Source organism: Monomorium pharaonis, chromosome 2 (assembly GCF_013373865.1).
Source record: "Monomorium pharaonis isolate MP-MQ-018 chromosome 2, ASM1337386v2, whole genome shotgun sequence".
Lineage (NCBI taxonomy): Eukaryota > Metazoa > Arthropoda > Insecta > Hymenoptera > Formicidae > Monomorium > Monomorium pharaonis.
The window spans coordinates 9714017-9729918 of NC_050468.1; the positions used below are offsets into that span (position 1 = coordinate 9714017).

Consider the following 15902-nt stretch of genomic DNA (forward strand, 5'->3'; position numbering starts at 1 on the left):
TTCTTCCAAATCCAATTACTTTATTATATTTTATAAGTATTAAATTTATCTTAATACTTTGCTATTTATATTTATTTTTCATTTTTTTAGCAGTTAATTTTTATTTAACAATGTATATACACTTAAATATATTTAGCTTACATATCTTTTTACATATTAAAAAATTTTTTGAGAATTATACTATATATTTATATATCTATATAAATAAAAATGTAAATGTTTGTTTGTTTCTTAACTAAGATCTCCTAAAGTTATTCTCCGATTGCTTTGAAATTCTGACACAATGTTGCATTTGAAAACGGGAATGTTCTTGGAGTTCTATGGGGTCTGATTTTGGATATACAGTGTTTCAAAAATGATGGCCATAATTTAAGTGTAAAAAATATTTTTTTCCGATATTTTCGAAATTTTGACACAACGTTGTATTGAATTTAGTTTGAAGTACGTGAATAAATAAATATTAGATTTATTACTGGTGGTTTCATAAATGTAGGCCTTTAATTTGAGAATGTTTCTTTTAACCTGTATATGGCAATTTAGAATCAATGGCAGCTTCCAATATGTGTTTAAGAATTTTCGAAGAACTAAAATAAGGAAAAAAAGAAATTTACAGGACAATGTTAGACTTTAAAACTTTCTAATTTAAGAAAAATTAATACTATATGTTAGGCACTACACCGTACTTCCCTAAATAGATGAATCGTCTTTCAAATTTTAGCAATATTAATAATATATGTTAAGTAGATAGTACACTGTAGAAAAATGGGTTTTTTTAAAGAATTCGGCTTTTTTAATTGAAAATTATTTCAAAATTTTAATAAAATAAGTTTTATATTACATTATAATAAAAATACATTAGAATAAGTAGAATCAAATTAATTGAATACAGTGCCAAAGGCAATAAATAAATGAAGTAAGTTAGAAGTACGTGAATAAATAAATATTAGATTTATTAAAGATTTATTAAAGCAAGGCTCTTGAAAGTTAAACAACAAAAGCAAAGAAAATTTGAAAAAAAAGTAGCATAAGAAAGCCACAGCACGCGTGGCAGGGCATAGCTAGTATATATTTATATATATATATATATAATTATAGTACTTATATATTTAAATTTTACTTTTTAAAAAAATATAATTATACAATTAATCAACAGGCTTTATCAGGCTTTTAGTCATTTCTTTCAAATCCTTTCTTGAAATTTTTCCTGAACCCGTATATGGTAATCTGTCTAGAAATATTACTCCTGCACGTAGTTTGTATTGATCCATCATATTTTTGGCCACATAGTTTTTCAATTCCTGTTCCGTCACCTATACAAAGAAAATTGAACCATTACAGAAAATATTATTTATATATAAGATATTTTTATTTTGTGTTAGAAAGTAATGTACTCTCTAAAGTCTAAACAAAAATACAATGTCAAATACAATTTTTCGAGTGGTTTGCTATTCTAATAAAAATTTAAGTTTACTCTATACAAGTAAAATTTAACTTTCTTTAGAGCAGCAAACCACTCGAAAAATTGTACTGACAGTATTTTCACTTTTTTAATGTGACATTCTAAATTTAGAAAGCATAAACATAATATTTTTTAACATAATCTTTTCAACATTCCTTTATATGTATAACCCAATAATATTTACATTAAATTTTTATTTTCTAACATAAGAAAAATGTACATGTTAGTTTTATTCTTTAATATTAAAATATTAAAAAATTTTAACAATAAAAATTTGTCAAGAATCTTTAAAATTTTGAAATTCATTAAAATCGAACAAGTTTTATCGGATATAATTAAGGCTAACTACTCTGTCTTTTTATTTCTTCACGCACTATTTTCTCGAAACTGGTGGGATAAAAGTTAACAAATTCCGAAAGCGATAAAACAGTATGAAACAATGTTGATCTAAACAGTTTTATGATTTCATTTTATCATAATAAAGAATTGTACCTGGGCGCCAGGTTTTTTGATGACATAAGCTACAGGATGTTCATCATCTAATGAATGAGGCACCCCGACTATTCCAGCTTCTAGAACTGCTGGATGCGTTAATAAAACATTTTCAATTTCTGCAGGAGAGATCTGATATCCTCTGTATTTTATAAGTTCCTTTATTCTGTCAATAATAAATAATTCTCCGTCTTCGTCTATATAACCGATATCACCTGAGTGCAACCATCCTATAAGTATTTTGAGAATTTATTCTGTTATTAAATTGTCATGATATTATAATATTAGATATATACATATTCTTTTGAGTACAATATAATTTACGTAGTTTGCATACGTTAATTCATATAATTTATTTTTTAATATAAATAAATTATTAATATTATTACAAAGAGTCTCTTTACCTTCCTCATCAATTGTATTTCTTGTTGCTTCAGGATTTCTGTAATACCCCTTCATCATAATTGCAGATTTTATCCATATTTCTCCCGGTTCATTTGGACCAAGTATTTTCCCGTTTTCTGGATTCACTATCTTTAGTTGTACATTTTTGGTTACTACTCCGCAAGATCCGTCTTTGTGATGTGTTTTTAGTTGCACTGTTACAATACCACTAAGTTCCGTCATTCCTAAAAGCACAAGAAAGATCATATAATATTTTAAAACGCACAACATTTATATTATGTTAATTATTTTACCACACAATGATATTTACCGTAACCTTGCACTATTTCGACATGCGGTAAAGTACGTCTCAATTCTTCTTGCACTTTTGGTTTTATTATTGCACCACCGCCAAGTATAACTTTCAAAGATAATAACGAATATTTCTTTATAGATTCTGCTTTAAGAAATCGATTTATCATACTTGTACCAAGAAAAATTACTGCTACCTAATAAAATAATATATACTACCCAATAAAATAATATATACTTTTAAAAATAATCATGTTATCCGCAAATAACCAATATATAATATACACATATAAAATAATATACACAATAAATAATATACGCATATAAAAATAATAATGCAATTTATAATGTAAATAAGTATTACATGTAAATAAATATTATTATAAAATGCAATTACAATTATATTTTAGTATAAGAAATTGTAATATATTTTAGTGGTATACTTGTCAATTATGAAATAAATACGTTGATTTTTAAATTCCTATACATTAATTGTAGAGTAAAAATTACTAAAACCCATTATCAAAATGAATAATTATTAATTATTAGAGTTATAAGTATACTACTGCAAATTAGTAATAGTACAGCAATTGCAAATTTTAAAGAGTGTATTTTTAAATATAGTCATGATTGCATTTATCTTGATTGCAAAATATTGTCCAATTTGTTATTAATTTATTAAAATGTAATTTGTTACAAATGCACAAAGTTGAATACTGTTTGATAAAAAATTAATATCTAATAGTAATTTTATTAGTAATAAATTAGTAATAAATTATTATACTAATTATTAGCTTAAATGAACAGCTAAAAACAGCTTTATTGAAAAAACGATCAATTTACGCCATATTAGAACAAGAATTGTTCAATAATATTAAAGTGCCGAAATTGGTGACTTTATAAAAAAAAAGTAACAGAAGAAGAACCACGTGTAACATTCGATGCATATGTAACAGAAACAAATTTTTTATATATTACATAATTTACTTTATATTTTTCGATTAGACGACAAGTCATCTCTTCGTCAAATTCTGGATAAATAATGACTTTTGCGCTTTGCACAATTGATGAGAAGTTCATCATTATTCCACTTATCCAATAAAGAGAAGAAAACCAAAGTGCTGGCACGTTATTCAAATCCAAAACGATATCCGCGCTGACACTTAATACAGAATAGTTGGACAATTCGACGCCTTTCGGCATTCCTGTAGTACCGGATGAATGTAAAATGCAAGCTGTTTTCTTGATGTCATCGAGCTCAACATAATGGAAATTTGCTATTTCCGTATCATTATCATTTTTTAAAATATCTGAGAACGAAATCGCATCGACGTGCTTGCCAAAAACTACCAACTTGGGCTTATAACTCTTCTCTTTCATCGCATTTAATATAACATCTATGGATTTCTCGCTGCAGAAAATGATCTTTGGCATCGTCAGTTGCATTAAATGCACGGCAGTTTCTGACAAGGAATAGTTTACAAATAATAAAAAGATAAACATGTACATACATACACAGTTTTAAGTACTATTATATACGCAAGCAATACGAAATTATGAGTAATTACCGTAAAATGAAATTGTACTTATTATCAAATCGCATTATTATGGAAAATATATTTTTCTTAATCCATTAATTTAATTCAATACAATATATGCTGGAAAATTTTATAATTGCGAAAAAACTTACGCAAATTCATGGACTCATTCCACGGATTAGAAATTGCATTAATATAAGCTACCGAAATACAGGGCACGATGGAATTAAGATGATTACTCGTACATACAGTGACAACGTCGTCAGACTTGATTCCTTGCTTTTGCAGCCACAAGGCACATCTCACAACTTTATCTTGAAGCTCTGCATACGTGACCGTTTCTTCAGTAAGTGCATCCAACTATATAAAATTATTATATAGATTATTCCATAACTAAATCATTAATTAATTATATTCAGAGTTATTATCTCATAAATAAAAAATAATCTGTAATTCTAGAATGTTATTTACTGGTACTAAAATAAAATTAAATTTAATAAAAATTCTGCATAATTGCAACATTTTTAATAAATTTTTAATTGTAAAAAATATATTTTTAAATATAACATTTAAGACTCTAATAGATTATCAAAATTTAATGAAAAAAAGCCCACTACGTTTATATTGTCTCTAAATGTATAACACAATAGATGTTTCAATCTGTTATCAGATTATTTTTAATATTACATATACAAAAAAGCGCAGTCTATATTACGTCTATTTAACAATATTATTTCCGATGTTATTTAACGCGTACAATTGTTAGTATAGTAGTGTATTGTGGGTGGTTTGAGATCCGTAAAGAGTTTACATAAAATCACAAAGTTAAATTTACAAAGGCGCATCAAGATTTAAAGTTACTAATGACTTGTGATTATAATTAGCTTACAAATTACATTTTAATGTTAAAGTGAACTGTAATTGTACATGATAATGCAATGTATTTAAAATTACATTTTAAAAGGAAGGAAAGGAAAACTTATAGTTTAAAGTACAATAATCATGTGTATCATCTGTACTGTTCAAAAAAGATACATAGTCAGAGGCGGAACAGATAAAGAATAAATAAAAAGTAGACCAATGTTTGTCAATGTTTAGTGTGAAAGTGTTAAGTAAGAGTGGTAGTGGGAGCGTTGGAGAGAAGGAAAAAAATAGTAAGGAGAAGAAGGAAGAAAAAAGAAGAATATAGACAGAACAGAAAGAATAGATTAAAACCAAGATTAGATCATAAAGCTGTAATTGAGATAATAGGTTTAAAACCTGTAAATATGTTTTAGGTAAATATTCTGTATCGCTTAATCCGTAAAACCTAAATTTTATTGTTTGACATGTAACATTTCTGAGATGAGTCTTTTGTAGTAAGAAGGCTCATTATCTAAGATTAGTATGTTCCCAAACAAATTTAATATGTGATGTGTGTAGTCTGTGATTAGAAATAAGGGAATCACTTTTTCGTTAACGTCATTTTTTAATTCTCGTGTTTTTCTTTTTATTTAGCTCACGTAAAAGGCCTCGCAATCTTGGCAAGAAACTTTATATACTACTTTATAATAAAATAATAGGTATCTAAATTATCTTTGCCATTTTTTATAAGTTGTTTAAAATTATTGTTATAAAAATTTTTTAGTAATTTTTTTAAATCGCTTAATTAATTAAGTTATATCACATAAAAATAATTTTTAAAATAGATATTACTTTTATCTAATGATTAAGTACCTTCTTTGTAATATAATTATTTAATTAAAATTAAAGTAACAGTATATTGTTCTTTACAATGATGTTAAGATTTATATGAAACTTTTTATCTCTCTTTTTTATATTTCTCTCTAATAAATTTAACAGCTAATAAATTTTTCTCTGCCTGTTTGTAATAAAAACGCATTACATAATAGCAAATAAAATATTATGTCTTGAGTTTTCTATAAACTTTAATATTATAATACACGGTAAAAGACATAAATTACCGCTGTAAAACAATTCCTATAAATGTCAACGTTAAATTTTAATAATCTTCTTAAGATTATTTTCTATTTTTCTATTTTATATTTAATATCAAAAAACTAGTAAAATATTTTTACTATATTGTATATGCATTCTCTCTTAACACTGCTTGTTCATCTTAGAAACTTATACATTTTATGATAAAACAAATTATTTATTTAATATATGTATAAAGAAAAGCAACGACAAATTTTATCTTTATTATCGTCAATCAGTTTTTAAAATTCTAAAATGTTTCCATAAAATTATTTTCATTTAAATAAAACATAAATTTTAAAAGTTTATATTTATATTTATTTATATTTATTTTCTGGAAAGAAATAAGTATTGATATTATAATACGTTGTAAATGTCGACTCACATGTGCAATTTTATTTCCACTTCTTTTAATGCTATTCCACAATAATTCTCCGACACTTTTGTAGTTACTAAAATTAAGATTTACTGGCCCTTTGTAAATTCCATTTTCCACTGTAAATTCCTGTGAACAATGTACAAGTAAGATTGCTTTTAGATCGTTTTCAGATTATTAATTATAATACTTTTGCACTATGTGCCTTAAATCTATATGATTCACGTCAATCATTAACAGTTTCTTCTATAAATGTAATATAAAGAAATTAATCTGCAGATCAATAAATTATTGTTTTTTTGCTTACCTTCGAGTCATGGTTAACCATTTTGTCAAAAATGTCCAAGTTTTTCGTCACAAATGTGAGATTCTGAATGCGATCCAACGATGTTACTCTACAATATTTAACAAATAGAACATTTTTATATAAAATATGAACGTGTTTATATAAATTATGAAATTAAATAAAAATTAAGTACAGTACTTGCTACACATATATTAATAAAACAGTTATAATATTATTATTGATTTACAAGATTATAAAAAACTATATAAAATAAAAGAACGTTTTAATTTTATTTTAAATTGTTTTTATTGGTAAATTGCTAAAAGAATAATCCTATAAAAGTTCCAGTGATAAAGACCAAAGATGTCATACAAATATACAGATTAAAGTATGTTTTATTCACTACAGTTACAAGAACATAACTTATTGATCAATTTAGTTCTAGTTTTAAAAGGTTTAATGCCTGACAGACAACTTCTCCCTTCTCCAAAGAAGAAAAAAAATCGGTTACAAGGCCGAGATGTATTACAATCTCATATTATCAAGACATGGCCTGAATGAGTTATAGCCCAATAAATTTTAGAAAAAATTTTTTAGTTGAAAGTTAAAAAATATTTTAAAAAGTAGAAAACGTGGAAAAAAGATTTATACACAGTATACATATATATATAATTTTTTAAATAAATAAAGAATTTTTTAAAACAAGATTTCATAAAAAATAATTTAAAGTTTTAAATTTTGTTAAATTTGAATAAGCATGGCTGCGTTCAGAAACGTCACCCGAGTGCTCTTTGGTATCACTCTAGCCTTGTTCACATTCAACAAACAACAATGATAGAATGATACTCGAGAGCACTTACGTGATGTTTCCGAACACAGCCCATTTAATTATAAATTACAACAATAAAAAAGTATATAAATACAATGTTAATACAAATTATATCTATAAATACAATATAAATACAATACAATGTAAATACAAATTATATATAAATTTAAATAATAATTTTACAAGGTTTTCTGATCTTAAAAATATTAATCTTAAAAATTTTTTTTCAGATAATATTACGTAAAGACTTATATAAAAACGTCCAAAATATTTTAATTTACATATATAAAACTAATTAATGCAATACTGCGAATATTACTCTGTAAACAAATAACACACAATTAAAAAAGTTAATTGTTAAAGAAACATTAAAAGTAAAGAAAATTAAGTAATTTCTCATCACACAAAGTTAAAAAATACAGATATATAGGTTTTCATTGGTTTTATTAATTTTTTAATAACTGATATTTAGATTTAATTCTAAATATCTAAAACCGTTTTGTAGAATATTATATTAATTAAGATATTATCAATTAACAGAACCATATTAAAATAGATCACTATATATTTAAAATATTGTGTCACAGTATTTTAATATATTTTTTGTAACTGTATATATACGTTTTTCTATGGCTAAATTTTTTACAAAAATTTTTGGCAAAGTTTTTTTTTACAAGCACAATAAAGTTTTATATTATCCATTTTTGTCCACATCCTTATTACTTATTTTACAAATTTTTATAAAATTTATTGTATTTGACAATATATTATATCAACAGAAAATAAATTTTTAATAAAAGATATAATTACATAGAGAAAATTTTATGGTAAAAATTAAGATTTACTGGCTAAAAATTATTATGGTAAGTAATAAATGCGGATTAAAGAAGAAATTTTTGCTATAATTTTTATCAAATTAACGTAATATTTATACTACTTATGATATAATTCTATAAAATTTCTTTTTATGGTCCCTGACTACAATCGTACATAGTAATTTTTATTATACAATATATAAAGTATATATAAGTACAAATTATATATAGTAAATATATATATATAGTTTTCTTCTTATATTATAATGCTTTATATTTATAAACAATTAACAAATTTTTATTAAGATTTCTAAAAGAAATTAGAAAATTGATTTTTGATAAGTTTTTTTCTAATCCATTCTATTGTATAACGGTTTTGCTATTTTTTGTCTTTATTGAATTATATATGTATATGCTACATGAACTTTATCCTATGAATTTATTGTGTGTATTAATTTAATAGAACAGATAACATATACACATATAATAAGAAAACATTTATAATAGTAGTAATTTATCATGAAACGACTGCTAATTTAAAAGTAAAAAGTGAATTGTGATAAAATAGAATTAAATTTTGATTTCTATATTCTTATAAAGCTTTCGTTAACTTATCAATACTATATTAGATTGTGACATTTTAGAAGCGACTAAATATACAATAAACTTTTTTGCAAATTTTTTTTAAACAGAAATATTTTTCAATATTTGAAATCAGTAAATAGTCTTATTAAACTTACCAAAAACTATATTTCTCTTTTAGAGAGGAATTAATTTACATTTATTTCAATAAATGTTTGACAGTAACATGTATAAGACAAAAACTGAAAGTAGGCCAAGGAATGATCATAACAGGATCTCAAATGCTTAGTAATATATTCTATGTGATTATGTACACTTTCTAATTTTTTAAAGATTAATCTCCTTTTAATCTTGAAACGCAGAAACAGAAGTTCAACTAGAATAATAATATCGCAATATTAAATTAATAGCCAATTTAATAATACAAACATACAACCCAAACAACACACATGTCTAAAAGACATCAAAAGGACATCTTTAAGACATTGCCAAAAAGACGTCTTTAAGACGACTTTAAAACAACTTTTAGTAAAATTTAACGAACATCCTTTTTTTAAGATTCTGAGATAATAAATTAATTTTTTGACAGCTGTTAATATAACATATACGTATTGTGTAACGTGTAATTATACATTTATTTCTTTTAGTCGTCTTTAAGACATCTTAATGTTCTCTGTGGGAAATAAACATCCGTGAATGGTGTCAATAATCTTCGCACTGAGAAAAAAAAGTAATTGGTTCAACAAAATTTTTTAGTTGCAAGCTGTCAACAAAAGATATATTCAATACAACAATATACGGTATTGCAAAATAAATACATAGTCCAATCAATGTTATTGCATTAACAGCAAATATTATTATATTAAGTATATCTTTTGTTGACAGCCCGTAATTAAACGTTTTATTAAATTAAATACTTTTTTCTCAGTGCGAAGATTGTTGAAACAAATTTCTATATTAACATATTTTGCAAAAATTTTTATTGTGTATTTTCTTACTTTAGTCGTCACAATTTCAGATAATAAATATAAGTAAACAAGAATCTTAAAAACAATTAAAAAATTACTATTAATAATGTTACTTTATTTTTATATACTAGAACATTACAGGCGCGCGCTACGCAAAAGCTATTTAGCTTTTTGTTTTATAAAAATAAATATAATTAATTATAATAATAATTATAATAACAATAATAATTATATAGACAACCATTTATACAAATTATCTTTTGCTAACTCTGTGATGACCTACAGCTGTCAAAATTTAATCGCGCCAGCTACTCTCGCAACACGAAGCGAAGTAAGAGAGAGAACCAGCATTGCGGAAAAGAGGTCTCAAGGCATCGAAATTCACTCAATTAACACACTTTTTTTATTTGAAAGATATAAATACAACATTTTGTTATTTTATGCATATATATATATATATATATATATATATATTTAACATTTTTTTAAAAAATAACTTAGAAGTTTTAGAACTTAGCAAAATCTTTCAGACATTTAAAATGTTTAAAATCTGTTTATATAGTTTATACAGTTTAAAATGCACAATACCTTTGATTATTAATGTTGCTATAACCAATGTATAATAGAAAAAATGCTGAAATTTGATAAATTGATAACACCGATTATACAACAAAAAATTTAATGATACAAAACAATTCTAATAAACAAAAAACTTTTACAGTGGTGCACTTATATTCGTTGTTAAACATAAACTGCGAGCATGTACTGACTTCACTATTTATAAGTATCTCTAAATATCTTCAATATTCCCCCTCTCAAATGACGTAAAGTCTGCACGATGACATAAATGCTGTATCATTCGTAATATTCATTATTCAAAGTTCTTTAATATTTATTTCAAGACAAATATTCAAGACAAATATTCTGATTAAAATAGATAATTTTCTGTAATTCAATTGGGTACATGTGTACATTACTCGAGCACAAAGATAATTATAATTCTAAAACAAGTTCTAAAAATAATAGAAAAATGCATACTTTATTCTTAAATACTATTCTTTTTATGCAAAAAAATAATAAATAATATAAATTATTGAAATTTGTTTTAAGGCTAGACCAGCTAGATTAAGCAACTAAGCAATCAAAAAGAACCTAGGACAAGAAGATGAAAAGACACTTCTAAGATAAAAAGTACTTTTGCAACAATTAATTTTACAACTAAATGTTATAAACAAATTATAAAGATTGACTACAGAAAAACTAATTACACCAACTGTATAAAAAAATCACTAAAGAAATATAACTTTATTCTTGTACTTCGTTTATATAAAAATAAATAAATAATATAAGTTATTAAAATTCGAAAAACTAAAATTGCATTAAAGTAGCAAAAAATTTATTAAAAAATTAAGAAATTTAGAAAAAATTTAAAATCTTTTAAAATAAAAAAATTTTACAATTTAATTAAATTAAAATTTAATTTATTTTAATTAAAAGTTAAAATTAAAGATAAAGCTATGGCATACAATGCGATATTTTTGTACTGGTTTTACTGGCAGATTTGTTGCGCGCTACTTTTGGATTATGCTGTGTATTGTTGTAATAAAAATCTTACAAGTCATGATTTTATACTTATAAATGTTATAAACACATTATAAAGAAAAACCAATTACACCAATTGTATGAAAAAATTTCTAAAAAAATATATACAACTTTTTCTTAAATTATACTTTGTTTATATAAAAAAAAAATAATATAAACTATTAAAATTTAAGAAACTAAAATTACATTAAAATGGCATAAAATTTACAAAAAAATTAAGATATTTAGAAAAATTTTTACAACTTAATTAAATTAAAATTTGAATTTAATTAAAATTTAATTTAATTTAATTAAAAGTTAAAATTAAAACTAAAACTATGGTATACAATATACGATATTTTTGTACTGATTTTGCTGGCAGATTCGTTGTGCGTTATTTTTGGATTACGCTATGTATTGTTGTAATAAAAATCTTACAAGTCATAATTTTATAACTTGTAACTTATAAATTGCCTTACGAGTTAATGTTTTTTAGATTCATTTATAATTATAAAAAGCAATCACAGCTATTTGTCTTCTTGATAGTTTTTATTTCTTTTCTTTAAATTGATTTTTTTATTTTTATATTACGTATGCGTATTAAAATATTATATACTTCTTGCATAATATTTTTTGTGTATTCTAATCTAACGTTTTATTTATTTAGCAGCAAATCTTGCAGGAAAAATAGCACCAAATCTAAACAACAAATTATTATATAAGCATACATAGCAAAACGCCATATTTCTATGAATGTTACTAGCACGGCCACAAAACGTTTTGATGCAATCTAGCATGAGAAATTAGATCATGTACCATTATTTTAATTGTGATATTCAACAATAAAGTAAACCTTATAAATTTTTTGCGATAATTATTTCAAAATTTTGTTAATAAATAATATTTAGTAATAAGGACTGTATATTGTATTACACGCATCGCAGATGCATTGTACATTTGACAGTCGCTTCTTTATTTCAAGTAATTTTTTTTCGAGAACCATTAGTGAGTCCATTGGCAATCCAAGCCATTCACATCCAACATCTCGAATTTTACAATCACCTTTCTCTTGCTTTCATCTAGGCTTTCACTTTGCATAAAATTATGGGGAATATCAAGACTTAAATTGATTTTTGTCTTTTTCCTGACCCTATTTAGTTTCAACAATCTGCTGTCACATTATGTTCTGTTAATAGGATCTTTAATTTCTGCTGCCGGTCTACTGACATAGAATGTCAACAGGTTTTGTTAGATTTCTTGCAGCAATTTGTCGACATCGCCAGTTATAAAGTCTGTTTAAAATCTGCATTACTTATGACTTGCCTTACTGATATCAAGTTCTGATAGCAGACTCGATCTGTGCGTAATCTGTCTCTTCAAGCTTGATTGTCGTAAAATGTCATAATATTAAATACATTATCAATTTAAGAGTTTTTTCTACTCCGAAGTGGGAGAGTGTGAGGCACAGTGGATAACTTTTTTTTTAGTCTCTCTCAACATATCTTCATAATTTTTGACATTTATAAACCTTCTTTTTTTATAGTTTACTGTTTATACTTTATAGTAACATATTCTAGTTGAAAAATTAATATCATTAAGCTACTTTTTACTGTACATATTTTTTCGAAACTATGTCAATTGATCCACTGTACCCTCGACATGGGTCACAGTGGATCAGAACATAAATCACAGTGAATCATTACGGGATACCATCTATCATAGAATTTTGAATAAAGATAAATACATTTAATTAAAAAAATAATTTTATTAATTATTTATTAATGGCATTTTAAGTACTTGAAAACACAAAAGATCTCTCTTCTGAGTGTGAACAAAATATAAAATAAAATAAAAAACGGTTTTAATAAAAATCTACATTTAAAAAAAATGTAGTCAGTAGAAAGTATTAATATTAATTCTAAATCGATATAAAATGTGCCGGTCACATTGGTTTATAGATGGTGCAATGGATCGTGATTCACTGAGCCCCATTGATCGTTGATCCAATGTGCCCCATTTGTACCTACAGAACTTATAAATAAAAATACGAAAACATATGAAACATCTAGCAAATTCACATACATTTGTAAGCAAATATGTAAAGACACTAAAAATGCTAAATTACATCAGAATTCAATCACAAAAATTCAGTCACAAAAATAATACAAAAGTACAGAACAAACACAATATCGAAAAAAAGGTTTCTTATTTACTTTACTACAGGATCTCTGTCACACGTATACACCGTCGCGTCGGTAGCGTATTGGTCACTGGTTTGACAAGTAGTGACATGAACCGTAACCTATGTGCTTTAAGAGCGATGTTTCTAGAATTAATAGTAGCGTAATTATAACCAATGGCTGCGTTCAGCAGAAAAAGCAGCTTTGTAACTGTAAAATTCTTTAACACGATTGATTCTTGCTCTTAGTTTCTGTTAGATCTAAACGTATAAACCAGTCGTGTTGAAGAATTTTATAACAGTTGCAAAGCTGCTTTTTCTGCTGAACGCAGCCATTGATCCACTGTGCCTCTTGGGTCACTGTGCCCCATGTACCCCTATTAAGGAAATATATTGTAAAAGATATTATTTTATTCAGGATTTGTGACTAATATTTTTAATATTTTTATTTGATATGGCGTAATATTTTTATTTGAAATGTGTAATACAATATACAGTCCTTATTACTAAATACATCTGCGATGCGTGTTGTCGAATTTCGGCTATTCGGCGGAGATGACAGTCTCAAAAAAAGTTGTCACTGACCTTATTTAGAAAGGAGAAACAAAGAGGAAGGTGTTGAGGATTTCTCATGTAAATTTTTTTATTTTTAATTATAAAATACAACTTTAATTTTAGTTCTAAATAAATTTCATGTTATTGTATAAAATATTACTTTTTCCCCTTTACAACGATGTAAATAATTTCTAAAATTTCTGTCAACTAGAACTTTGACAGTGTTCAATAGATAAAGAAAATTTTTATAAGGTTTTTTAATCAAAAAACAAAATATACATGTTAATGAAATGAAAGATTCGAAGACCTCGGATAAAATCATTTAAATGACTTGGCCCTAAAGTCGATTCACAAAGGCATTACTGCAAATCCTAAAAATGTGTTAAATTATTTTGAAAATAAAATTATTGCATTTTTAATTTTGTTAATTTTATTAAAAAATCTTGCTTTGCTTTTTATCATTACTCATTTCCTTTTTATTTAATTTTAATTTATAACATGTTTAATAATCTGTTTTAATAATTAAGTAATTTAAATATTTAGCAATTTCCCTCATACAGTCTTTCTTTTTCAAATAAAAAAAAAATTTTTTCTAAGAAAATAATCATATATTTTGTATGTAATAATAACAATTATAAATCATAATTAAAAATCACATTTTGTTTCTAATAAGTGTATTTTGCTTATACTTTCTTTAAGAAGAAAAAATAGAAGTTATAATTTACAAAATATTTTCTTTTATTTAAAATAAAAAACAAAAAGATATTCTAATTTTTTATCTACATACACATAAAGAATTTATTAACATAAAATATTGCTGTTTATGTGTTAACAGAATAAATAAACCCTTCTCCTCTCAGAGAAAATCTCAAAGAAAATCTTCTGAATACGCCTATGATAATGTTGAAGATAGGAGCACACGAGGCCGGTTTTTAAACAGATAAACAAATCAAACATAAAAAAAATGAAATGTTAATCTTCTATAGGAAGATAGCTACCAATAAAGATTGTTCAAGGCAGTATATTTGCTCATTTATTATCACATCAAATGAAGACCATGAGCTTTAGTCATAAAAGATTGATTACTGAGAGAGAGAGAGAGAGAGAGAGGGAGGGGGGAGAGGGAGGAATAGAGGGAGGAAGAGAAAAAGAAAAGGAGAAGAAGACGGAAAGAGAGAAAGATCTGCTAAAGTGGGATTTATTTTTTAAGAAACATCTTGTATATTACATTGCTGCGGTATGATCACGGTATGATTAACAGAACTGTATGCATCTTTGATCTCAACGGAAGTAACGTAACCATCTACAATGTTAAACTTAGGAATGATTAACAGGAATATCCTGTCATAAGTAATATAATCACTTTTTCTCATACACATTTTGTAATGTAATTTTGTTAAAAATGTAAAAATTTTAATGCAAAAATTTTGTTAAAAATAATAAATAAAATTAATTAAGAAATATCAAAGATTAATAATTTGGTTAAAAGCTTTAGGAAATAAATTCAATAAGTATAAAAAATTGTCAATAAAAATTGGCATTAGATGTTCTTCTGTAAATTTGTTTATA

General features: G+C 24.9%; 1 protein-coding gene across 3 annotated transcripts; it reads right to left on the reverse strand.

The window, feature by feature from the left end:
• Nucleotides 1-1080: 1080 nt before the first annotated feature.
• Nucleotides 1081-13900, reverse strand: LOC105829006 (4-coumarate--CoA ligase 1). 3 transcript variants are annotated; one of them, XM_036282417.1, is made up of 10 exons: nucleotides 10607-10787; nucleotides 9209-9426; nucleotides 6846-6933; nucleotides 6548-6667; nucleotides 4338-4545; nucleotides 3635-4110; nucleotides 2667-2844; nucleotides 2356-2580; nucleotides 1952-2181; nucleotides 1081-1310 (listed from the first exon to the last, which is right to left on the reverse strand). In XM_036282417.1, the coding sequence occupies exons 3-10, from the start codon at nucleotides 6864-6866 to the stop codon at nucleotides 1143-1145; spliced, it is 1626 nt and encodes a 541-aa protein (XP_036138310.1). In that variant the 5' UTR covers nucleotides 6867-6933; nucleotides 9209-9426; nucleotides 10607-10787; the 3' UTR covers nucleotides 1081-1142. The 3 variants fall into 3 exon arrangements, with proteins under 3 accessions (XP_036138310.1, XP_012523072.1, XP_012523071.1); XM_012667618.3 differs by lacking the exons at nucleotides 9209-9426; nucleotides 10607-10787 and adding an exon at nucleotides 13813-13900; XM_012667617.3 differs by lacking the exon at nucleotides 9209-9426.
• Nucleotides 13901-15902: the final 2002 nt, after the last annotated feature.